The 26371-nt window shown below is 45.4% G+C and overlaps 1 protein-coding gene across 5 annotated transcripts in view; it reads right to left on the reverse strand.

Annotated features, from left to right (window-relative positions):
- LOC138487710 (tetratricopeptide repeat protein 12-like) overlaps positions 1 to 26371 on the reverse strand; it is a 466792-nt gene that overhangs the window by 328422 nt on the left and 111999 nt on the right. For 3 of the 5 annotated variants that reach the window (XM_069614241.1, XM_069614242.1, XM_069614240.1), the window contains exon 4: positions 18783 to 18904. The exons of the other annotated variants lie outside the window; for them this stretch is intronic. In XM_069614241.1, the coding sequence (XP_069470342.1) occupies positions 18783 to 18904 (122 nt within the window). The remainder of the gene's footprint in view (positions 1 to 18782; positions 18905 to 26371) is intronic. 5 annotated transcript variants of the gene reach the window in all.

Below are 26371 nucleotides of genomic sequence, written 5' to 3' on the forward strand. Positions count from 1 at the left end.
GCGGCAAACGAGTCTTGTCTGCACGACCACCGCCCCAATCCACCCCCCGCCCTATCAAAGGCAGTTCGCACCGGGGTACTTGCGCTGGCAAGTGGAGCTGTCAGGGAGCGATAAAGGCCAAGAGGTGCCAAAGACCATGTACACTTCAAAGTGGTCTATAGAGCATGGTTTGTTGTTCCCATGTCTACCTCCAGACCCCGTGTCTCCTGCCAAGCATCCCCCCTCACGCTGGACGTCCCCCTGCAAACCGCATAATGCCACGACATATACACGTCATTCATTCACAAACACACCCGTTTCGAATTCTTTATAACCCACTTCATATTTCGAATGAGAACTTCTTTGCGCTTTGCTAGTCAACCCGTGAAGGTGCTGGTTATCTGCTCTTCGTCTCTGTGAACTTCCGTGACCACTTCGAGCAAACTCGTCAGTTTGCAAACTGTGAACTGCTCCCTGTTCTACGACAAGAAACTACTCTGATCCCTGCATCTAACTGTTTGTTCGTCAAGGTAAGGCCATGTAACAATCATTTTGCGTCCAATTTTTTAATTTATATCCATTTGCTAGTAGTCATCAAATTGCATCCATGTTTTCTTTTCGTTCAAGACAGTACATGCAAGGAACTAGTCACATGTTCTGAGTTTAGTCAAATTATTTTTCTATTTTTTTAAAGTTATTCAAATACTTATCCGCATGTGAATAACGTGTATAGTTCCAAGAACCAAAACGAACCTTGCATTGGACCTTTTATGTGTCATTTAATTTTTAACACATTGGTATTCATTGAGAATTGTTGATCTTTACTTTTCAGAACTTTCCACAATGCCTGCCTGTTCCAATGGCGGTTGCCCTTCGAAGACCCATAATAAATCTGAAGGTACTATAATGCATGTTTTCCCTAAGACAATAGATCAGATAAGAGAATGGGTCCGATATTGCGGATATCCACCGTCTGAGCTTGAAAGTAGAGTCCTAGAAGTCTTTGCGGACAAGAGGGGTGATCAATACCGCATCTGCAGCAGGCACTTTAGCTCAGACATGTACTCCACATTATTGCTAATAAAGAAGAAAACACCGCGAGCGAGGCGAAAATTGCTCAACCGCTATTCCCACTCTATTCGTCCACATCCCTCCACTGGTGAGTCAAGTTTACGGATCTAGCTCTCGGCCTTGCGGTAGTGTGTAGCATTAGCTAACAATAATTTCCCCATTTATGTATCCACTCAATATGAAGGCGGAAGATTCTCCATCCGTGTCGTTATTGCAGTCATCAGCCACTTCAAGCGCCTATCGGGTAATCTTACTTAGCTATTCTGCCACTGACTTGTTTTAGGCATGTAAATCAATAGTTTTAATTTATCGTGTAATTATTTTAACTAATGGTACACCCTAGTACTCGCCCTCTAGTCTTTGTTTTCAGTTATAATTATTGTTATCCAAAATAATGCAAGTACTGTCTTTCAGGGAGATGCTGAGAAGTCCAACGCATTGACGACAACCGTTGATGTCACTCAGATGCTCGAGGTACGTTTCCGGACAGTTCCATCGATGGAGATCATCAGATCTTGCATTCTTGTAGCGTGATTGTTACACACAATGTTTCTTTCGTTTTTAGCCATTGATATGTCCTTCTGTCGCCCTCCTATGTGTCTTCTTTTTTCAATATTGTGTTCATTACTAATGAAAGTCCTTTGGTTCAGGGAGTCGATGGAGCATTAGTCCAAGAAGAAGGGGGAGCATGCAGTTACGGGTCGGCGCAACAGCTTGCAGAAGTGTGCACCGCAGTTACAGCGTCCCTTGATGTTCTTATGCATTTCGAGGTATGGATACTGACAGTTCGATCATGCGAGATAATATGACGTGATTACATCCGCTATACTTCCTTCTTTATTAACGCAAGTACTATGTTTCAGGGAGATGACGGAGCTTCTTCTACAAGAACATCACCCCTAGTAGTGGATTCAGATCTCTGGGTGGTGACACTTCCTACGATCGAGCAAATCGAATCATATTTAGATATCCATTATTTATTTTAGACAACTGATCATTTGTGCAGGTCTATTTAGATGAGCCGTTGACGCCTGCACAAAGTTTATGTTCTTTTTAACAAAATAGAAAACCATACTAATGCAATTACTGTGTTTCAGGGAGTTGCTGAAGCGTCATCTTCAATAATATCAATGGAAGTCTATGCGGAGCCCGAGGTATGGATCTTGACAGTTCCATCTAACTAGATCAACAATGCGTGAATAATTGTCGTTTGAATCTTCTACACAATGCGTTCATTCGTGTTTTGCTATTGAGATGTACGTGGGTATTGGTCCCCAAGTACACTTTGTGTTTTCAATATTATTATACATACTAATGAAAGTTCTATGTTTCAGGGAGTCGATGGAGCGTCAGTGCGTGATGGATGTGCTTATCGTGAAAATAGTCGTTGCACACGAGTCGGAGCAGCAGCGTCCAGATGTTGAAGTTCGAGGCAAGAAAGTTTCAAAGAAAAGAAAGCAAAAGAAGGTTAGTGTCCTGGTCACTATATTATGTTGTTTTTCACTGTTAATAATTCAATACTGTAAGTTGTAAACTGAACATCCCTTTTCCAATCTGTCCTCTAGTTGCGAGTGGGTGTACGAACTAGATCTACACAGACAGTGAAGCGAACGAGAGATGTTGCTTGTCAAACCTTTTGGCAGGGACTTGAGATGCAACGTGCCAATGGGAAGAATATGAAGTGATTGACAACGGAGCTATACCACCACCAGCCATTGATAGCGAATGTCCTCCTGGTAGTTCGGATGCAGTCGGAGATCAATTCACAGAATCCACACCCGCAAAAACTAAGACCGCGAGAAAGTTGAAGAAATTGTTTTATTCTCCCATCGCCGGAGAAGAAACAGATGTTGCAATGGAAGAGAATGTAATGGACGACAATGAAACACCATCAATATCACTGAACATAGCGGAAGACGATATCAGAGATTGTACCTTTAATGTGAGTGACATGTCCTCAACGTTACAGGCCGAACCGGCTGGGATGCAGAGTGACAGTATAAGGAAAGAGGCCAAATTCATTGTATTCGATAGTTGTTTGATTGATATTATTATGGTGAAATGTGGGCATTCGGTTGGTGGGGAAGTATGTGGGGAGCCATTGATTAATGTGACTCGTGCAATTCGAGGCACTAACCTTAAAATACATGCCACCTGTACACAATATCATCCGTTCTCATGGTCTGCACAACCCATGCTGGGGCAACTACCAGCAGGCAATCTACTTTGTGCAGCGGCCGCACTTTTTAGTGGTTCAAGTTTTAAAAAGTTAGAGTATTTCTTTCAGTTTGTGGGAATCCATTTCATTGCGAAAACTCAGTTCTACAAATACCAAACCGATTATCTATTTCCAGCCATTAGCGAAGCTTGGAGAATGGAAAAAATGTCTATTGAAAGTACATTCGCGGGCACACGGTTCAGGCTAGCTGGTGATGGACAGTGCGACAGCCCAGGATTTTCAGCCAAGTACTGCACCTACCACTTTCAGGACATGGAAAGTAAGAAAATTGTGGGTTCGGTGGTCGTGCAGGTGTCACAAAGTACATCCTCAGTGGCCATGGAGAAAGTTGGCTTTGTAGCATCATTGCAAGAACTACAATCGCGGGGAATGGTGATCAACCTGATAGCCACGGACAGACACGTTTCAATTGCCAAGACAATGAGAGAAGAGTACAAAAATATAAATCACCAATTTGACGTATGGCATCTTGCAAAAACAATCAATAAAAAAATGTCGGCTGCAGGTAAAAAAAAAAATATGCAAGGTATTTCACAGTGGTCCAAGTCAATCAGCAACCATCTTTGGTGGAGCTCAAAAACATGTGAAGGGTCGTTGGAAATTCTACTGGAAAAATGGCGGTCAGTAATGCTACACTGTAGCAACGTTCACCGCTGGACCACAAACCAACATTTCCACAATTGTGAACATGGCCATTTGTCCACAGAGGAGGCACGGAAGAAGAAGTGGTTGATTCCTTCATCACCCACTCACAAAGCCATTGAAAAGATTGTATTTGATAAAACTATAACAAGAGATTTGAGGGGACTCACGGAATTGTGCCACACAGGAGATTTGGAGGTGTTCCACAATATGTGCCTAAAGTACAGGCCAAAACGATTGCATTTTGGCATGGAGGGCATGATAAATCGGACTCTTCTAGCGGTCTTGGCACATAACCATAATGTTGGCCGTCAACAAAGTAGGACGACCGGAACTTTAGGGACGCTTCGCTACAATAAGGCCTTCACTAAAAGAAGTAAACAATGAGTGATCAAACCAGTGTTTGAGGATATGCAATATGAGTTTATTGAGAGACTTTTGTTGATGTCCTAGATAGGCACATACATGGAGTTGTGAACGAACCTGTGCAGGGGACAACTGCATTGCCACCCAACATTGCCTCTGTTCCATGTCCACCTAAAGCAGAGCTCATTGAGAAATACACATCACGGTTTAAATGATTGTAATTTGATTGTCTGTTCTCTCGAGTCTCCTCATGTCGCAGGCCCATTGAATATGTGTAGCTATGTATTGTGTAATTAAAAGTGATTGCTCAGTGTACATGCAATGTGTCTATCCAACCTTGTTCATTTGCGCATTAAATTAAACCAAACAGTAATATAAATCATTTTTCAAAACATAGAATGTCTCCGTATTTATGGTTCTCTGGGGCTGCAAGCACGCAGACAAAATGCAAAGATGGAGTGTAAATTTCAAGTCCTGTGAGATGGCCTTACACTGAATGTAGCTAACTAGGAATGTGTGCTTGTTCAAAGTGAAGGTCAGCTGCTTTGATTTTTTGCTCGGGTGCCGGAATGGCCCACGACTCAGTATAAGGTTCTATTGTTATTTGACCTTGACAGGCCGGGACCATCCCGAAAGACTTCTTTTTGGGGGTGTGGTGCAATAACGTAAGAAACGATAATGAATAAAATTTCAGAAACGATAGCCATTTAATGTTCGTTCATTAGAAGAAATAACGTCAGCATAGAAGGAGTGGTATTTCGGGGCTGCCCTACGCACAGACACAATGGAAAATGCAAATATAATGTAAGTAACTCTTTAGATGAGTTTATACCGCAATTTAATTACTATACAGTAGCTTTAAAGACGGGTTAAGTTGTACTTGTTCGTTCTATGTGGCATATTGTTTTGTACCGCGCACTATCTTGAAGAGAACCATCTCCTTTTACGGAAGCACCTCAAAACCTTCCTCTTTGCTTCTGCTTTCTCTCTCCCTCTCCCCTGCTACAACTGGTCCACTGTCTGCGACCTCGGTCCTGGGCCCTTCCACTCTCCACCTGCACTGCCTCCCTGTCAACCCCTGCACTGGGGGACTGTCTCAGTATCCTACAGCCCCCCTTCCCAGCACTTGTTCTGCACTTACCTTGCCACGCCTTGAAACACTTGTGTATAGGCGCGTTGCAAATGCCATATTAGATCATATCAGTGACGAAGTGGTCCACTGGCGCTCAGGCGGCTCTGAAAAAGGCGGAGGGTGGGTTACTGGAAATGACGTATAATACCCAGTTGCACTGTCCTAGCTATGAAATTATTTCCCGACCGAATATATGAAATGAATAATTTTAATAAAGATCTGATGGAGACTAATTTCATTTTTTATGTTTTTAAAACATGTACATCCTTCATTATTGTCCGTGTCACGAGTACCAGACACCGGCGGATGGATTTTACAACCGCCAGTTGCTTCTCCGCGTGAACAACGTTACCACCCTGACCATTTTATGGGACGATCGCCAAGTACAAGTATGCCCTTACGCGGTACTAATGGCTAGATGCAACATACATACCGTTGTGGTGGCCTAGTGCCTCGTTGTTGGAACAGCCATGCGATTATCAGTGCGACCGAAGAGCTTATTTTATCGTAAACCAACACCCTGTGTACTGCACACGAACATCGCTTGCCCCAAGACGAACTATTTTGGATCGAGAGCAAAGAAAAATGCAAATCGCTGAATATTCTCTAAACATTTGATGTCCAATAAATGTACTTTACCAAATGTACCGTGTTGCTGTTTCATTTTAAAGTACAGTTTCATATTCCGAATTGTGGCGCGCTGTGTTGTGAGCTGATCTGTGTTGGTTTCCGGGTTCTGTGTGGAGTCGCGTAGAAGACGCCTGGGCGCGTTTGCCTACGCAGCACAGTCACGTCACGGATAGAGGCGGGGAATATGAATGTTTTGATAAAGTCTGTTTCAGGGGCGGGGGGTTTGATTTAGTGCCGCAAACGCAGGTGAGCCAGGTCGATGGGGGGAAATGATAGGATTATCACAAAATGGCGGCTGATTTCGAGTGCGTTAATGGACGAAAAGTCGGGTAAGGTCCATAGGAAAGTTTTCTACGATCTACCGATTTATGCTTAAAAACACATGGCCGAACCGTAGGGACAATAAAAAAAAAGTCCCGGAACTATCCTTTAAACCCTTTATTTACAAATCATTAGCGTGATCACTTTTACATCAGAAGTATCACAACTTAAAATATTAGGCGAATATGCAAACCTCTTCACCTCAGTCTGTGGCTTTGTTCCCCATAAGATAAATGTGCAGCACATACTAAGAGAATTGACTAACTATTTATTGCAATGGCTACTGGGAGCTGTAGTGCTTTAATAAGCATGTCCAATAATGCAGCGTGTTGCACTGGAGTGCCATCCACTCGGAGCTAGCCCCTCCTTTTCCAACATGCTAGCCCTTCGTGCATGGTTGACATCACATAGGCAGAGTCACTATAAACCTTCACTTCCTGTCCTTTGAGCACTGCAATAAGTGCCATCAATTCCGCCGCCTGTGCTGAAAAGTGAGAGTCTTGCACTTGCTACCACCTCAAATTCCCCATTAGCTCTGTGCCTTACCAAAGCTGAACCTGAATATGTCAGTTTGATCACCTTTTGACGACCCATCAATAAAGAGAACCCTCCCTCCCCCCGCCCTGCTAGAGCATTCTCCTTTACCTTCGGGATCCCATCATAATACTCCTTGTAATTGGATCATCAATCATGCACTTGCTCATTTGTTGCCAGAAGCTTGGCTACAAATGTGGCATGATTCACTATTTTACACCTGACTATTTTGATCGCTGGATTCGATATAACTACCTCATATGCGGAAGCCTTCCGAGATGTCAGTGTACCCTTCGGTTTCTCCAAAACAGCAAATAATGCATGCTCAACAAATAAAGTCATGGAACACCCCATCACAATGCTTGTAGACCTCAATAGCTAACGTAGCTACTGTCAGCAATTGTTCGCAAGGAAATTGTCCTCTTATAACTGATCTAAAATCCCACTATAGTATGCCAAAGGGTTGTACCCAAGTGTGCTCCTCTGTGTAAGCACCGCTGTCATAACTGCCATTCATGAGGAAAAACAGGAAGAACTCTGAATAATTGGGAATTCCTAAAACTGGAGCTGTACAAATTGCTTCTCAATTTAAACCGTTTCTCCATTTCATCAGTCCATTCTATTTTCTCAGCATTTACTTGGGCTTTCTTGAAAGCCTGCAAAAGGGGTCTTGTGTATGAACTATAATCAAATATCCATACCAACATAGTTGCACAATCCAAAAAACTGCTGTATTTGCTTCATCATATGTGATTTTGGTGTTTCCATAAATGCCCCAGCTTTTTCAGGTCTAACCTTTCCCTCATGCGAGATTAACTGGCCTATGTACACAACACCGCTTCACAAAATTGCTATTTCTCCATATCTACTTTGTATCCCTTGTCTGCTAGGATAGTCATTAACCGGATCTGCACACATCTTCTGTCATGCTACAAACTAAAATGTCATCTACATAATGCAGCACAACACTATTTTCCAATTTAATATTGCCTAGGTCTATCTGCAGGACCCTATTAAAGATCGCTGGAGACTAACAGTAACCTTGAGGCAAAAGAGTACTCTTCAGTTTAGTCTGGTGAAACAAATGACGTGAGATCTGGAGTCCTTATGCAACGGGATTGAGAAAATGTTTCCTAGTAAATCACTGAAATATCGTGCCTCTGTGGTGATACTACATAAAATCGTCACAGGATTCGGAACTAGAGGAAACTCTGCCTCTACAATCTGGTTAATTGGCCTCATGTCCTGAATTAAACGCCATGGACCCCCCCCCCCCTTCGATTTTTTCCACAGGTTACACAGCCGTATAACATGGCGACTCTGACATCACCAAGATGCCCCGTTCCATCATATCTGATGGAGTCCTAAAAATACCCTCATCCGCCTCGAGACATTGGGTACTGTCTTGCTCGAGGTAAAGTTGCTCCTGGTTTCAACTTCATCTTAACTTCTCCCACCCCCTTCAATAGGGCTAAGTCATAGGGGCCTGTAGTCCATAAAGAAGTTAGCACTTTCTCCATGTCTTCATCGAAAAACATGGGGCACTGCCGCACTATCACCATTCGCAGTGGGATTTCCCTTCTCTAGTCTGATCCAATACATAATACTCCTCGAATATGAATTCATCGCCTGATGGATCATCCTTAAACATATATTCATCTGTGACATCAGTCAATCTATACCCTTCCCCAATGGCAATTACCGTTCTCCATGGCCTGCCCTAGTCATCAAATCCTTAGAGCATGGCCAATTCCCCTTGCACTATGGCTGCCTGCAGAGAAGGGAAATATATGTCCATCCATATTCATCCATGGGTATCTGGCCTGAACAAAAATTCATCCGGTATCCTCAATCTTTCCTACTGAGCCAGGTAGCTATGTCAACAAAATGCATACCCCATAAAGAGACTTCCGGCTCCAACAGCATTCCTCGCAGAGCTATCGGCCCTGTAAACGCCATGAAAAATGTGCCCATGTTCCAATAGTGTATCCCCGGCGTGGAACACTATACCTTAGTCAGTGAAAGAAAGTCATTTAATTTTGGCCCAGAATATTAACTGGTGTCTGTCTTGAATATAACAAAAGTACAGGTATATCACAGTTTCCTACAGAGATTGGCAATTCATTCGTAAAAGTAACTACTTGTAGCTCCAGAGAAGCCTTGCGCATTCATGGCATTTCCCAATACTGGATATTTTCCCTCTCGTATACATGAGCGAGTTGCCCCAGTGTCTACTAAAAAAGAAAAAAAGATTTAACTCCTATTGTATCATCAACCCTGGGTTCCTCTTGAGGATTCAGTGTCACTGATGGTACTGAAGACATCAAGTCGCCCTGTGAGCTGACCTATTGAAGTTACATGCTTATTCCCATGCCTGTAAAAGGACTTCCTACAATAACAGTGACACCACCTACTCAGTCAATAACTCCCATATTTGCACTCTGCTTTATCTTCAATGGTGCTTGCTGTGGTTGTAAAGTATGTTGCGTTTGCGGCGCTTGTGTTCGATACACTGATCTTATGCAAACCAGTTACTATTTTGTGGGCAATAAGCTGTCCCCCCCCTTATGAAAATTGCCCATTGTGTACATACCCTTGGCACCCACATGTTTGATCGATGTGCCCCGTCATACCACATGTACCAGGGAGCCTCTGATTTGCCCTCCCGGCATGTTTTGATTATCATTCTGCATATTCTGGAACCAGTCTTGGTTATTTTGAAAGCCACCTTGATTATTCTGGAAACTGCCTCTTCCACAAAAACCTGCTCCACTGCCTCTCAGCGTGAACCCATTCCTCCTTGATCTGGTTGGCGTTGATTATTCGCTTGTGACATACCCACTGCTTGCTGCGTTCCCAGCTCTTCATCGCTTGTCAGTACCACTCCTATGGCGTACTTTGACAATTTCTTCAGGACTAACTAGGCCTCCTCAAGTTTCCTAGCATCCTCCTCATTTTTCTCTTCTATCAGCAGACAATGATGCACTATAGTCAACTGTATTTCTGCCCATGGCTTCGCCTCCATCATCATCAATTTCTTGCTGCATCTGTACTGATTCAGTCAATACCAGACAAAATGTTCTACAATACACTGATTTCTCCCACAACTCTCGCGTTTCCAAAGTCCAACGATCTTGAATACATTGAAGGTAAGCAATCTGGTACGCTCACCTGGTCTCTGCCGAGGCGTTGAGGCACGGTTGCAGCCCTCCCAGGGGTGAGGACTCTCGGGTCCGACGTCGCCCTCTGCGCTTATGTGGTGACTGGTGTTAATAGGTAATGCTGCTCGGGCCTGCTCCTGATTGGAGAATAGGGGGGAGTGAGTATGCCAGCTTGTGCGCCCGATCCCCTTCCCGACCCCTTCTCTCAAACCGGGGTACCCGTGGGATGCGCAGTCCCTGGAAAGCTCACCTGTTGATTAGTTTTGGTGAGCACTCTGTCCTGCTGCTTCTGGCAGGGGCACTTGTATTATCTGAACCGAGTTCCTTCACTGGTCCCTTGCACGTGGTAGTCAGTCCTGCTGTGACTAAGCCACTACACTTCAGGTAAGTGTTCCTGTTTGCCTTTGTCTTTCCTAGTCTGTTTTTGTTGTATTGTAAAGTGTGTTGTCTTGGATTGCTGTCCATTCCACTTTTGATGTTTGCTCTTTTGCTTTCTTCCCTTGCAGGTGATGTTGCTGGCCTGGCAGAAGCTGCAGAGCTCGAGGAGACAGCCGGAGGGAATGAGGAACGAAGCTGCAGCGGTACAATAGCTGGTAAATTGTAACTAGGAGGCGCGCAGGGTTCAAATGCGGCACGGCCCTAGGACGGATGTTCTAACCTTGCCTTTCTTCTTCACAGGGTCTGAGTTTGTCGATGCCGAGTGCAGTGCTGCAGCGTCGGGATCAAGATCACTGGATGTCAGGAGACGAGGTGAGTATGCAGGAGCGCGCCTGGTTTCCAAGGTAAGTAAACTGGTCCAAGTGGCGGTGAGCATCACGTTGCAAGCGAGTGCACAGTAACGCGAAGCACCGGCCTTAAGGATGGAGCAGCTTATAGCCGAGCTTCTGAAGCCACGCCCACCAGATTCAGCGTGCCGGCCACACCCAACGAGTCAGCACATGAGGATGTTATTTAATAAAGGCTTTCAGCTCCTGAAAAGTTCTTGCCATGGGGTCTGGCGTCTTATCTTTAGGTTGGTCTAAATCAGACCATCTCACTTCTTGTCTGTAAACATCCCTCTGGACCTACTGCACTTTCTCCCTCATCTCCATGGAAGGTTTCGCTTTCTTCATCTGACATCTAGTCCCCAAATATGGGCCAAATAGTATGGCCTTCATCTTTCTCATTTCTGTCCAAGGTCAGCCTGTCTAAAGACAAGGTTCGGTGCTCTAGACTAAACTGCTTCCTCCCTTGCCTCGTGACTGATCAACTATAGATCGATCTTTTACCCTGGTTCTCGATTCACTTTTTCTCCTCATCTCCTGGTAAGCTTTATTGATCCTGTCTCCGATGTTTCCCATTTCGAAATTCCCATCTAGGTTTATCCTGGACGGTCCTAGCATTGCTTCTTGCAACAGGGGAAACTATGTTGCCCCATATTAGTGGACTCTGCTCCATTAGGTCTTTCCGAATATGCTCAAGATCATGCTCCCTTTGTCTCCTTTCGTTCCATTTCTTTATCTAATTCCCTGTGCTTCTCATCTAACTGTCCTTTCCTTTTTTTTCTTCCCTTCTTTTGTTTGCTCTAGGCGCTTCGTCTCAGTCTTTGCATTCTTTTATCTTGTAATTTGTTACTCTTCTCTAGCCAGTCTCGTTCTTAGATTGCTCTGCCGGTTATAGTTTTTGCTCCTCTGCCCTTTCTTCCTTTCTTAGTTGCTCCTCCTGATACATCTGCTCTTGTCTCCGTCTACTCTTTTAAGATCATCTTCCTTTAATAGTTTCTCTCGTTACCGGTCCTTTCCATCTTGTTGGTCTTGATCTTCCCCCTTGCCTTACTTACTCGATACTTTTCCCATCGAGCTTAACAGCAGCTGTCCACCCATCCATTCGTTCTGTAGGAGCGTTTGTCAGCTTTATCCTTTTCTCCTTTTCATCTTAATCTCTCGTTCTATATCCAAAGATACATTTGTTCAGTCGCTTTTCTCTTTGCCTTTTAAGACCTTAAAGGTCTCCTTTTCTTAGTCCTTTCTCCTTCTGGGCTTTCGTCACTGCTATAAGCAGGTGGTTCATGTATCGGATTACTATATCCTGTCGCTGCTTTTAGCTCCCTTAATGGATACAATCCATCTTTTGTACTATCCGCATTTATTCCAAGCGAAGTGAGAGGAGCAGAAAGCTTGACACCTTCCTCCCTGCACTGATTAAGCATCCAGTCCTCTGGAGGTGGAGCTTCCTGTTCCTCCAGAGCTCTAAACTAGTTGACCTCTTTTCCAATTTCTTTCCTGTGTACGCAGCGTGCTAATGTGGTCATGTGTTGCAAAACCGCTTTTGAGCGACCCCCCCCCCCCTTTGAAGCCATGACATGAACATTTTATCTGCGGTACCTTTAACCCATTCGGCACTGTACTGTTTGAGCTTGGGTGGTGTTTTGGCAATTGTTTACAAAGATGAATCAGTGGAGTAACATCCCCATTGTGACAGTCTCAGTTGACTGTCAATACTTATCGTTACTTTACACAAAATAAGTTTCAGAAAAACAAATATGAGCGTACACCAAAAGTCGCCGCTCAAAGCCTTTCCTTCTTAATTTACTCCAATCTACCTGCTCTGTCAACGCCGACAAAGACTAAACATAGATTTTAATCTTTATTTCTACTTGGCACAGCCGATCTTTTTGATCTCTACTTAAAAGCCTATCTTGTATTGCTCTTCGACTCTTCAATTTTCCAATACATAAACTAGTCGACTTCAACATATATCTCCTCAGCGCTCATTGCTGCCATTACTTGCCCCTAAACTAGTGCAATAGGAGTTTGAGTCATTCCCTCTCACAGACCTGGTCATGTGCAGCCTAGTTTACCCACTTGGGTTTTGGAATAACTCCTAGACACTCCTTGAGCGTAGGTCTCCGGACTGAACAAGACTCGCCTCGTCTGGACGCTCCTCGTCATTACTCAACCAACCCCCCCCCCATTTCTTATTACTATTACCACAAAACCCTATTCCCACATGCTTTGCCAGTCTCAATCCACTCACCATTCGCCTTTCAGCCGACACTGGATCATCCCCTCCAACTGGCCACTTTCGCCTTCGGTCTCCTTAGCGCCTGTGGAAACTAGGAGGGATTTTGTGAAAGAGGGACCCGTCCCACCTATATCTTGCAAGAATATCTATATCAGCCGTTCTCCACAGGAAGCCTCGCGATCCTCCATCTTAATGGCAGAGGATGCCCGATGTTTCAAAATCTAAAAGTCTACTAGGTCGATGGGTCTTTCAGAAATCATCTCTGCTACCAAGTGAACCCGTAAACCCTTTAAGATGAGAACAGTATGAGATGGATGGGGATGCAGATCTTACCCCTACATCAATAATCAGACAGACTCATGAAGTACAACTGACGCCGCACAGCTCGCTCAACGAGTTCTTGAAAACATTTCATAGAAAACATTGTTTATACTAAATAATCAATCATAAGGGACGTCATACTACGTGGAAAAATAAGAAAACCTATTAGGGGATGGGATAGGCTTAAAGGGAACCTCTACATATACTTTCTATAAGGGCTGGGATTGTGATTGTGTCTCTAAATCAGGTGGACAACTAAGCCCACCCTAAGTGCAAGTCCTCTTCCACGTTGGATTAATACACAACGTGCTATTGGTTTTTCAAACTATAAGGCCCTTTGCTATGTGGCCCTTTAGTACCCTTCTGGAATATTCCACTTGCTAGCAGCACGCAAGCTGGTACCCCAGGTGCTGGGAGGGTTGGCCTGATCAGGCCTCCCCAACCAATTAGCCCAACATCCATCATCACTCCTGCGGTCTGCCAATCAATTAAATCTGCCTTGCAGAGGTTCACTGTGCCGGAGAATAAAAGGGAGTGAAAGCATGGCCTTATCTTCTGGTCTGTATAGCTTGCTCCAAAGTCTATTTTCATCTGACCATGTGACTGGCGACATTTGTGAGCTCCTTCGTTGTATTTAATACTATTAAATGAAGAAATCTTGGCACTTCCAGTGGTTTTCCATTACACCTCAAACAGGGGCTTGGCTCGCTTCTCACGTTCATGTATCTTCTTGAGTAGACACCCAGGCTCTCAGAAGCCCTGAATCTTGACACTGGGCCAGGCAAGCCTACTTCCTTCGCCACTAGCTATTCTATTCTGCTGCACCACACTTACAGCCCTTTCATTCAAGGGGTCCAAGTTTGCTAAAGTGTGTCGTGGAACATCCAGATGTTATACATTTCTATGTACACATTGGCGCATCGCCTGCAATCTATTCACTATGTAGCCAGCCTTAGGATTACTTCATCTACTTGCATTACTGCGTCTGTACAATAGTAAAATGGCTTAGCATTTTCTTCAGTGCTTCTTCGCACGTGCAATCTTCAATTTGGTCCTGAAATGGTGCTCACTTCGATACTTTGTCTACATTCCTTTATTCGCATCTCTTCTGGGTGCATCACTTCCGCTTCATGTGATGTCACCAGTCTTTTCATTTATTTTCACACTTCTTCCGGAATTTCCTTTGGAAAACAGTTAATTCTCTGAATGCATACAGGATTTTCTCAATGGATGCCTTGCTTCAAGGATTCTTCGCGGTATAGGTATCATTATTGGCTTTGCGCATGTCGCAATTTCTGGTTGCCAACATATAGGCAGAATAGGGGCGGGACGTCCGGTAGAGGCACTTTGCTCCTCTACAGATGGACGCTCTGGTGCAGGAGTGTTGAAAGTATGCATGGCCATTGTCCGTGAATTACTCTTATGCGTCCATGAGGGTAATTCCAAATTGCGTATGAAATGATGAGATTGCTAGCACGAAGCAACTGCTTGTACTATTATTGCAGATAAAATATGTGCTGGTGTCTTGGCTTAGACCTTAGCCAGGCTGCTGGACGGATACACCCTGAGACGTACATGCAGATTATATATTTTGACGAACTCCAAGGTTATCAATTGGTGAGTGACCATATTATAGACACCATCTTGACATGACCCAACAACGTTCAATCGCCATCCTCTTCTAACAGTATTCTTAATCATTTTTTGTGAAGCTCAAAATTTGAGCACATCAAATCCTACGTGACTTTGCATGCTAGAGTATAAATTGTTACAATCTCTTTTCCACCAACTTGCCCTACACAAGACTTCAGCATGTGGATAAACCGCTCACCACTATTGTTAACACTTATAATCACACATGAGACTACTATAGTATGACCTAAAAAGAAAACTAGTCACCCGAATTGGTATAATTTGTATCAAATCATCAATGTACCAAAAATACTAAATAGAGATCAATTACCAGTTGAACAACTACTAGCCTACAATGGGGATGCCTGTATGGTGTACAGTCATGGAAGTACCATCAGTTCTTAAAAAGATTCTACTTAATAAACGATGCTACAAAACAATGTAACATAACAATGGAAATAATATCTGTCTTGTGTTTTTTCTTCATCCACCGTGCTGATTATAAACACATGGCATGTAACATTGTGCATTAATATGCATCTGTGAGACTTGTATTACACGGTATATTACCGTGATCTACCCAAAGCGTCACTCATTATGGTTCAGTCCTTAATGGAAATTATTTCTTTATGAAGTCAGTGGGCCTCATTACGAGTCAGGCGGTAAAACCGCCTGGTTACCGCCAGACTCGTATTAACATTCCGCATCTGTGATTCCCGGAATTACTGGGGCATTACAACCGCAGTGACCCGGGAATCCCGGAGGCGGAATGGTGTAAATACCCACTCCCAATGGGGATGGGGATCATGGAAACACTGGCACCATCTCGTGCCGGTGTTTCCTCGTCCGCCTGCAGGCGGGCGGTGTTAAACACGCCAGGTCAGACCTGGCCGGATTGACGCCTCCGCCTGCAGGAGTCATGATCACCCGGTATGGAAACAACGGTGGCGGCAGGTTTACTGCCACTGTTTCCATACCGGGTGAGTGGTAATGAGGTGACTTCAAAAAGAAACAATTTCTTTAAGTAACAGGGCTACTCTCAACCCCATGACATGTGAGTGTATGGCGAAGGGGTGCACACTTAATGTATGGGTGGCTGGGTGAGCATGTATGTTGAATGGTGTGCGTGCTTGTGTTGGGGAGCGCATTGAAAATGTTGGGAGAGGTGCTAACTTCATGGGCGGTGTTGGGAAAGGGCAAACTTATTTGTGTGGTGCATCCATCTTCTTTATGCATTCTAATGAGATTATTCTAGTGCAGCTTCCATGGTAAAGTCTCCTTTAAGTCTAAAATCATCCACCTATGGACTGTTGTAAGAATAAGCCGTCTACTGTCCCTGCTTTACCCTTCCAATCACTTCCCTTGCATTCAGGTACAAAACCCACAAAGATTTTTATTGCCTAAAGAATGCATTGAAATGCAGGTACTAACAGTGAAATGCTTTAAGTCAGTAATTGCTAGGCCTTGGGTAACGGCGAAATCCAGGTGCCATTTAACATCTGTGTCCTGTTCTGTCCGGCAACGGCTCTGTAGGTCAGCCAGGTCGAACATAGGCCAAAATTTCAAGGGGGAGGGCTGAAGCCCAGCCAGCTTAATGATGTCGTGCCCCTACTTTTGTTTAATCCCTTGGTTACTTATTGGTAATCTTCATTACTCCTATTCTTCCTTGTGCCTCATACACAAGTACTGGTATGAGGTGTGACATGGCGGTAATGCCTGTTAGCTAGCTGTAATCGTCATTACTCTGAGTCTGACGCTTCCTCATCCCAGTACGAATATGAGGCAAGGAGCCTCATAGGCAAGCACTGGGACAAGGAAGGGGGCGTGGAAGTAATTCTGGGCCAAGAAGCTTATTTTGAGGTTTGGGAGAGGGGATGTGTGGTGAGGTGTGGGGGGCTGGGGATTATGTGTTAAATTTTAATGTCATCCATTTCCAGGCTAAGCAGTCTTGCCATGTGGTATTAGTGGCTAGAGAGGTATTTCGGTACAGCCAGTCTAGTAAGTTTGGTTTGACCATTTTTAACTGGGCATCTCTAATAAAGCAGACCTGCTAAGTGTAATTACCTGGCTAGACTGGCATTTGTGTGCTGCCAGTCTACCCATTTCTTACTGCAGCATTGAATATTTCTCTGGTCATCTGTGTTAAGATAGCCATGAAGTGTTATTGCTTCGAGTGGCATTTTGGTGCAACCAGTCTTGTGGCTTGGCATGCTTTACTGTAATGTTATTACGTGTCTAGGCTGGTCTATATTGTGCTGCCAGTTGGATGGGTTTTCATTATGGCATTTTTAATAGCAATGAATTATATTAAAGCATTAATGTTCAAGTGCACTATTGGTGACTTGCCTGTATTGGATTTTTAGATTGGTGTAACCTTACAAACAATTGCAAACACTTTTTTAGCCAATTTCAGAAAGTGTACTCTATAATGCATTAAAACACATGGCGTACCCCTGCAGCAGCACGTTTGTGCCTATTGCACAAGCGTGGTAGTTTAGGCCGGCTAAAAGTGTGGCGCGACCCGCGATTGGTTGTTGTGTTACGCCACTGAAAATACACCTACAACTTAGCAGTGGTCAAGGACAAACTCAGCTTTCTGAGAGAACATGCCAAAGAGGGCGTTTGGGCTGTTGCAAGTGCAGCAGGGTACAGTTTATGTGACACTCCTTTAGGGACTGGTTGGAGATGGGGTGCAAAGGGAGGGTCCCAAATTAACTTATCAGGTATCCTTGTTGGCTCTCGACACCTGGGGGCAATCACTACTGCGGGAGCTAGGCAATCCAAGAATGGACAGCCATGTTGGATTGCTACGCAAAATATGAAGAATTGCTTTAGATTCCATTTGAGGTTGCGTCACACATGGGATGTGGTTTTGTTGTCGGCTGGTTAGGTTGTAGAGAGAGTTCGAATCTCAGATTCCAGAACCGATTTGATTGCGCGATCCTGGGCAAATCACAATCAATGGACATGTTTAGCATCGGGCTAATCACCATTCTGAAGCTTATAGAGTGGCATTTACCATCCCTGGAACAGTACTCAAATAATCTATGCAACTACATTACAGAAGATAGCAATTACACAAAACACTGAATACAGAGCAGAAATCTGTGTGTCGGCTAAAGACTTCTAAACTGGTAGTTATTTTCAGCACCTGTTGTAGCACGGTATATACATACGCTTGAAGGCATCTATAGCACGTTGCTGCAGTTATAATGCCGTCAGCAATGCACAACACGAGCAGCACTGGGGCAACTCACTAACCCCATTTTAGCCTTGCCACCATCCATTCTCTATGCTCCTGCCTCATCCCCACATATATGCCATTACAGCAATACCATTATTTCCATTTTATCCTGTGGTATGTAAACCCCAGTCTTGTGGTGGAATATTTCACTTGGGCCTCAAACCGTGCACTCGCCACTGGCTAGTCATAAGAATGTTGGCGATTAAGTATTGGTGTGCTGTATGTGGAGAATTGAGGGCCAAGTAGCTTTTTGTTGCTGGCTATTTGCTTGCAACTTGTAATCTGTACCCCTAGAGTAGAGGCACTATTAACAGTATTTTTTACCGTTGATAACTCACTTGAATCCACGTTATCAACACTAAAATAATTAGACCACCACCGAGTACACTGGGGCAGAAGCCTGTATACCCTAGCCTGGAGATTAGAACCTACTCCAGATCGTGAACACAGGCCTAACACAATAGACACCTGCAGAATTGTACTCAGCTAGCCAGCTCTGACACTGACCTGGGCTCTGTTGGTGTACAAGACCTGCATGTCCTTCTTTCGGTCCAGGCCTTCACTGTACCGAAGCACAGCGATTCCATAATCCCCTTCGGCAAAGGCTTCATTGCCCATTTCCTTCCGGGCTGCAAAAAATGTAGTTATGTTAAAGGCAGAATGTAGTCACATGTTAAAAATAAGCAGCTGTAGTATCTGACCCGGAAAATGACATGTCTGGACACCATAATGCTTCATCAGTGCAAGTCTACAATGCTTGCCCAATAGGCATCTCCAGTTCTTCGCCGTTGAGTCAATGCTTCCATATGGGCATTCATGTAGTAGCCATAAACGGGATTGGCTGAACACTATAGGTTCAGAGTTGAAATTGCTGGGAGCCATTTAGCTCCTGGGTATGGCCTGGAAGAGCCTGGTTACCTTATCAACGACAGCTACCAGTAGCAACATTGTGCTCCCCAAGCCAACTGCTGCCACACCAGTATGCCTATCTGGATTTTTAACTGTCTGGTAGAGCATAAAAAGAGGCTCAGTAACCCTCTTGAAGAAATAGGACCATTCACGTTTACATGTACTGTACACAAAGTTCTAGTTGCATCTCATTTGTAATTTAGATTTGTGGGATACTGTGTACAAGTTCCCGATTCTGCAGCAGAGAAAATGTGAGCAAGGTTGCACCACAGAAAAAGGTGGAAGAGTTAGTAACAGATTAATACAGCAACAGGTGCAGTGGCAAAGATAGGTAAAGACTAAATGGGAGGTAGCAGCACGATGGTAGAATTCAGAAATATAAAAAATAAAAGGGAAATCAATGTAGAGAATGTGAAAAAGATGGACATGTAAAGCAACATGACAAGAGACGGGGAATTCAATAGAAAGAGCAACAGAGTACAAGACAAAGCAATAGAAGAGGGTTTCAAGGCATGTGAATTTTGGGTCATGCAACAGTTTGAATACAAAGGCAAGTTCTGCCATCTTTCAGGCACTCCATTGACGAGAATGACAGTTGGAGAGCATGATAAAAGTTACCATATCACGCTTACGAGTTGTGTGGCAGAGCCAGTAGCCTGTTTGGTGGGTGACGCAGGGTAAATTACTGGACTATATGACTGGGTACAATACACACCGGTGAGACTTGGAGTGTTTGTAGAATGTTGAGGTTCATTCAGCCAAGTTGGGGACTACCAGCTGAGAGGTGATGCCATGCACAAGTGCTATTATCGGCACTACGCTCTATGGTGCCACCTTTTTGGTGATAAGGGTACAAGGTGGCTAAGCACATCGAGTCTATCTGCATTCAAGTCCTGATCAGGGTTTATGCCCAGTGATGTGAGGTCTGCAGTGAAAAAATTATATGGATTGTAAAAATCACGTGTACACCATGATGATTAACTTGATTTACAGTTTGTTAGGAAAGATGCTTGCCACTTCCCTTCATAGAATTCTATGGGAAACTTTCTATTCATGGCTCCTGACCTGACTCTTTGGAGTTTTGTAAAGCCCTCAACTGTATTTCCCTTGCTTCTTGCTCAGTTTTATGGGAACACTGATCAGTTCCTAAGACTCAGTATTGAGAGGTGTGCCTTAGTGGATTTATTTTACTTTAAAAATGTACACATCACCTTAAACATCACTAGCTCTGGGCTCAGACTTCCTGGTCCTGCTCCACATCCAAGCCACATTGTGTTACTGGGCAGAATGTTTGGCCAGTGGCTGCCTTTGATTGGACAGCCCCTGCTAGTTTGAATAGTGCAAATCCTTACCTTTGGTAGACCTGGTGTAGACTCCAGTCCAAATCTTGGATAAAAGGAGGACTCCTGCAGTAATTCACCCCTATAAAGACATGCAGCAGGCTGAAGATCAGAGGCAACCACTGCAGCACTGCCTGCAGCCAAGCCCCGTGAAGACCTGCTCCAGTCCTGCTACTCTGTGCTGATCTCAAGAAGGCACTAGTTGCTGCTTTGACACCTGGACTGGTGGGCACAAGCAGTGCAACTCCTACTCAATTATATGCATCTGCTGAGCCTTCTGAAGTGCCCCTGGTCCACCCAGTGGATAGACCACCTCTCCAGCGCTTCAGCCATCATGGTTTTGAGAGCATCCTTGGAATTTGGATGATCTTCAACTTCGGCGACAATTCACCTGAGCCTACATTTTCACCTTACAGTCCCAACAGAAACCATGCAGGGCCTGCTGTTTGCGAACCAATGATCACCTGTCACCACCCGACTTGTGATTCCTGCTAAATCCAGCCTGCTTTGCTAGCTGCAGATCAGCTGAGGTCATCATGTCTGCACAAGTCGTCATCCTTTCATGTCAAGGATGCACAGTTGGTCAGTCTAAGGAACCGTAATGCAGGTACCATTTCATATCAGGGATGGACTTACTAAGAGTTAGGGATCCAATTCTAGGATTGCTCATAAGTGTTTTACTATATTGTTCTACTCTTTCTTACCAGTTAACTGGTTTTTAATCGGTTCCTCCAACTCTTGCTTTACCCAACACAGATATTGAAAGTATTGCTTGTGATTATGTAAACTACTGCAGTGTAGGGGTTCTGTGCAGGAAACACCTCACCCAGTAGTGGGTGCATATATATATCTAGGATAGTGGCTGGGTGATCATACCTACATAAGGTTTGCAATGCAGAGTGTATACAAAGGGCTAATACATATTTGTATAGGTTTGTACTCTAACTGGAATGGAGTGCTGTGTGTCTCACTAGAGCCCTAGACCACCCTTGCACCACTTGTGTCTAAGACCTACCGCTCCACTAACCTACCTTTAATGGGTTTGACTAGACGTCAGTGTCTTTTCTGTTTGCCATAAAAGGTTGGGCTCTCAGAATCCACCTCTAAGGTGGATTCTGAAAATCAATCTCAACACTTCTACAATGAGTAGGCAACGCATCTCAGCTGGGAGTAGAGATGCTTCTCTTCCCTGCATATACAATGCCGCTCTGCTGGGCAAGCACAATTCTCTTGCCATGCACGAAGAGTGTAGCGCCACATGAAATTAAGATGGACACAAGGATCATAACGGAAAAGGGATCCTGCAGCAGGGCAGAAAAATTAAGTAGCATGGTATTGGTGAAGCATAATTCAGGGGAATTGGGGAGCCTGTTGAGATCCGACGAGTAATGAGGCATCTTCTGTAATCCTTGCACAGAAGACAGCAGCCAGAGGATGCGCAGGGGAGAAGACTGCAGGTCAAACCTGGGGTAAGTAACTTTTGAACATGGGCAGAAGGAGAAAAGCAAAAAAGGCACGTTGGAGGTCGTTATAGGGACCCATGGAGGGTGTTGAGGGGTGAGGAACTGCCGAGGTAAGAAGGGAAAGATTAGGAAGAGCTTGTACAAAGCCGTTCTGCACAGAAGGCAGCACATAGAACAAATGCATATTTCGACACCAGCATAGGGGGAGCATTCCGCAAATAGTACTTGGGAAAGAAGCTTGTAGTGGAAACATTGCACAATGATCACATTAACACTGGCAGACAGTTTCTGAATCAGGTGTTTGTAATGTTCCTGTAATTGTCATCCTGTGTGTTGTGACACTCCTATGCTTCACTACAGTGTACTGAAGTACTATTCAGAAGGTCCTGGTTGGGTGAGCAAGGGGGGGGGGCTTTCACCCCCCAGTCTAGACGATGGGCCCTGTCTCGATTGATGTGTCCCTGTTGACCCTCACTGGACCATCACAAGGCAGGAGTCACAATATGCCCAATAGAACACCCTCCCCTTTGGGAATGGTGGCTGCCTTAGAGGGACTTGCATAGAATCAGGAAAGTTATCCTGTGGGGATTGAGGACCGCTGCCTATTGCACTTCCTCAGTGGATCGTGGGAATAAAACACCTTGGAGGCATACAACAGCATAAGCCATACAGTATAAGGGCAATCAGGCATTCCCACAGAACAGTAGTTTTGATTCCACTGAAACAGTGGACGCTGTAGCTACTGGCCCTTTTAGAAATAAAACTGCATTTGCACAGAATCAGCAGTGCCTGAAAGCTTGGCAATTCCCAGGTGAGTGCAGGAATCCCATTCATATTTACAGGGGGCCTGAAGTAGGAAGGCATCAGCTCTCAAACAGCTAACAGCAGATAGGCCAAGAGTCCACGCTGGAGGCAGATTTGGGGCATGGCATCCAGAGAGCTAGGCACTCACGAGCAGGTACTACCCAACCCAAAGTCCCACATCAGAACTGCAATCAAGCCATCCTCAGAGTGAAGGCCATATGCCACTTCCTACACCAGATGCCTCAAAAGACAAACCTGAGTTTCCTTAACCCAGATAGAGTCGGGGTGTGGCCACCAGAGGGAGGACCCATAATCAGGCTGTAAGCCATGCTAGGCAGAAGAGTTGGACAGCCAACCCCATACAGCTAATACATCTGAATCCACTGTTCAAGAGGTTGAAGGCGGGAACAAAGCAGTATAAAAGCACACAGCCGCAGTCTGTCCCTGTGGAAGATTGAGGTGGGAGATGGAGGGGAACCAGTGTTAATTTGGAGCTGGTTGAAGTTACGAGCAGGACCCTGCTCCAGGCCAGAGGACTGGAGAAGGGATCCAGAGGGCTGGGCCACATTGTTCACAAAGGGCTCCAGAGAAGGTGCCAGATTGCAAGAGCCTGGAAGAGGTACTGGGGAGCTGTTATTGTCCCCCATCAATCAGAACATACCTTTCCAGTGAAGCCGAGCCTACTTATCATTCAGCTTCCCTGATGAAAGAAGGTATGATTGTGTGCAGTTTGCTTCTCCTTTATAAACAGTTGGATACTCAATATATGCTATGGTCATTTTTCAGGTTATGGCTCTTGCCATTTTGGCACCATGACCCACTGAACTCAGAAATAAGGTAGCTTTTCTCTGTATCTAGTTGCATTCTATTTCTTGCTCCAATCAGCTTCAACTCCCAATGCCCGTATGGTTAACTTTTATAAAAAAAAAAAAAAATTGTAAATGAAAATCCAAATCCCGGAATCAGCCTTACACTGGGGAAACGTGGATGGGAGCTTTCTGTATTATTGCATCGCATTTGCAGACTGCGGGTGAGTTGCAGCACCGAAGTCTCCTTTTTCAATTCAAATTGGTTTTTGCCCCAAATGATTAGGTTTTACAAAAATATTTTATTGATTTTTCTTTTAATATCACCAAGGCACACTTTCAGTCTAGAAAAAGGCGATCCATACTTCTGCCAAAATGTTTTGTTGAAGTAAATCTACCTGATCTATTAGTGAAATAAACCATTCCTTGTTTTTGATACCCAGTCCATAGTGTTTTTTTGGATTCAATCGGACACGATGGAGAATAAAATCATGCTCACCACCAAGAGCCACCTTCTGCTGCGCTCAGATGGGAGCTTGGGGCAGCCAAGTGAGCAATGTGGTGCTCAGAGGTGTGGAGAAGGTGCCCAGAGGGGTGAAGTGCTGCAGAAGACGAAAAGCTGAAACGGGAGAGCCACTGCAATCTGTTCCACAATGCTGGTGAATGCTCTTTGCCAGTCTCGCGTGTATAGACTGACAAAGAGCACTTGAGGGTTGACCTAGGACACGTGTTTATGGGCGGATTGGGGGTATTGAGTGCTGTCAGGATGTTGTATTGGTATTTTGGTGACAACCTGTAATTGAAGCGAGCCTCCTTGGTGCCAAGCCTGGTTCAGAACTTGCCTGTTAACCTGCTGCTGTCCAGGGAGTGTTTCTGATCTTGCCTAGACGACTACTGTGCAGTAATCTTGGTTTACAACTTTATTGCACCCCCGTTGTATACCAAAACTGCTTACCAATTCACCCAGTTTGTCCAGCTTTTGGATAACCCATCGTCTATTTTGGACAATCGGACCTTGGCTCGTCTCTTGTACTGGAAACTTGCTGGTCTTACCATACGTTGAGCCAAAGTGAAGGAAGGAAAAGCCGATGGTGGAATGGGAATGCAGTGTCCTGGTGGATTCCTCTTCTACGGAGGGGGTGGCATTCATCCACAGTCTTTGAAGCAGGTCAAATGCTAATCAGGTATGTCGCGGCTAATCAGTGACCAAGTTGGGAAAGTTCACATAATAATGTGCCATCCTCTTTTTGTCCATTTAATTTGGCAAAACAATAATGTTAGGCTTTAAATCTATCTTGCCAAATTCTAGAGTTTTGTTTCCTTAAAAATACATATAAACATAGGAAAATCCCAGTTCACTCCTTCAGGTGCTATGTTACTGTAACATTAAAAATGCAGGTCTAGGGGCGTGGATCGAGGCGCCGGCAATGCAATGCGGATGCCTCTTTGAAAGCTCCGTGGGACACCCGGGCCTTGCCACTAAATACCTGCTCTGTAAGCACAATTCCCGGCATGGAGACATAGGGGAAGTCAGCGGAACATTACCTGCGGCTGTTGGAGGGAAATCGGAGTGAGGAAGCTGGTAAACACCTAACTGACGGGGTCTGCGTTAGGACCGTGCTCCGACGCTCAAGATGGCGGCCACATGGAGACATCGAGCTACGGGGGTGTGGGGGGTTGGGGCTGAGCTGGCCTAGCCTCAACGGTCTTCCACCCGACACAGTGGGGCAGTCTGCCGAGGAACGGTGAGATACAATGCCAACGAGATGGAGCATATGCGCGTTCAGCCCAGAATCACCCGACGGCCCCAACATGGAGCGCCCCGAGTGACACCCCGGCGTTCTGGGGTTTGCCGGCATGGTGGCGTCCTGCCGGGGGACCCCAATTCCACCACCTGCCACGGCACGCCCACACCGAGGGTCTCCCTGCCCCCCGCAGGACAGAGACGTAGCTGAGGGGCACCGTGGGATGGGACTTGGACAACCTGCCGCTGCCCACCGGAGCTGCTCCTAGCCTCGAGCCTACTCACAGCTCCCTGCTGCATAGTCTGGGGGGCCGGGCTGGGTCCTTCTTGCTGGTCGACCCCGACCCGCCTAGAGCCTGCTACTGATTCCGGCTGCCTGAGACCTCAGCGGGGCAGTGTGCCCGGAGCAGGACATGCGTGCAGGCCTATGCGCAGGGGCGCCCTGTGCAGGGTATCCAGCGATCCCGGCGATCATCACTCCGGGCTGCGGCGGACCTGGCACACCGTTGGACACGCACACCCAGCAGAGGCGGGGTGGGGGGGGTCGCACCCAGAATCACCCCCACCTTAACACCAACCGGCAGATACCACGCACCTACATAGTCGGCGACCCGGACACCACGATGTCTAAGCAAAGGGGCCCAAAGTCAGCGGACATAAAGGAGACACCCAAGCAGCCGGGCCCCCACCCCCTGCCCAGCCTTCTTCACCCACAAGAGCCCACGGCCAATGGGCTACAAAGGACGATATCCAGGGCCTCTTCGACGATATAAAATCGGAATTACGCAACTGCATGGCAGAGGTCGCAGCCAAGATAGATGGCCTGGACAACTGGGTGTAGGAGGTGGAGCATAGGGTCAGAGACACGGAGGACCAAGTCCTGGACCATTCAGCGCAGATTGCGGAGCTGCGACAAAATCCAGATGTTAGAAGGCAACGCTGAAACTATGCATCGCAAGCAGGAGGACCTGGAAAACAGGACCCGCAGAAACATCCGTATCAAAGGGGTGCCCGCCTTGATCCCAGACCA

Source organism: Ambystoma mexicanum, chromosome 9 (assembly GCF_040938575.1).
Source record: "Ambystoma mexicanum isolate Mex_15411 chromosome 9, UKY_AmexF1_1, whole genome shotgun sequence".
NCBI classification, from domain to species: domain Eukaryota; kingdom Metazoa; phylum Chordata; class Amphibia; order Caudata; family Ambystomatidae; genus Ambystoma; species Ambystoma mexicanum.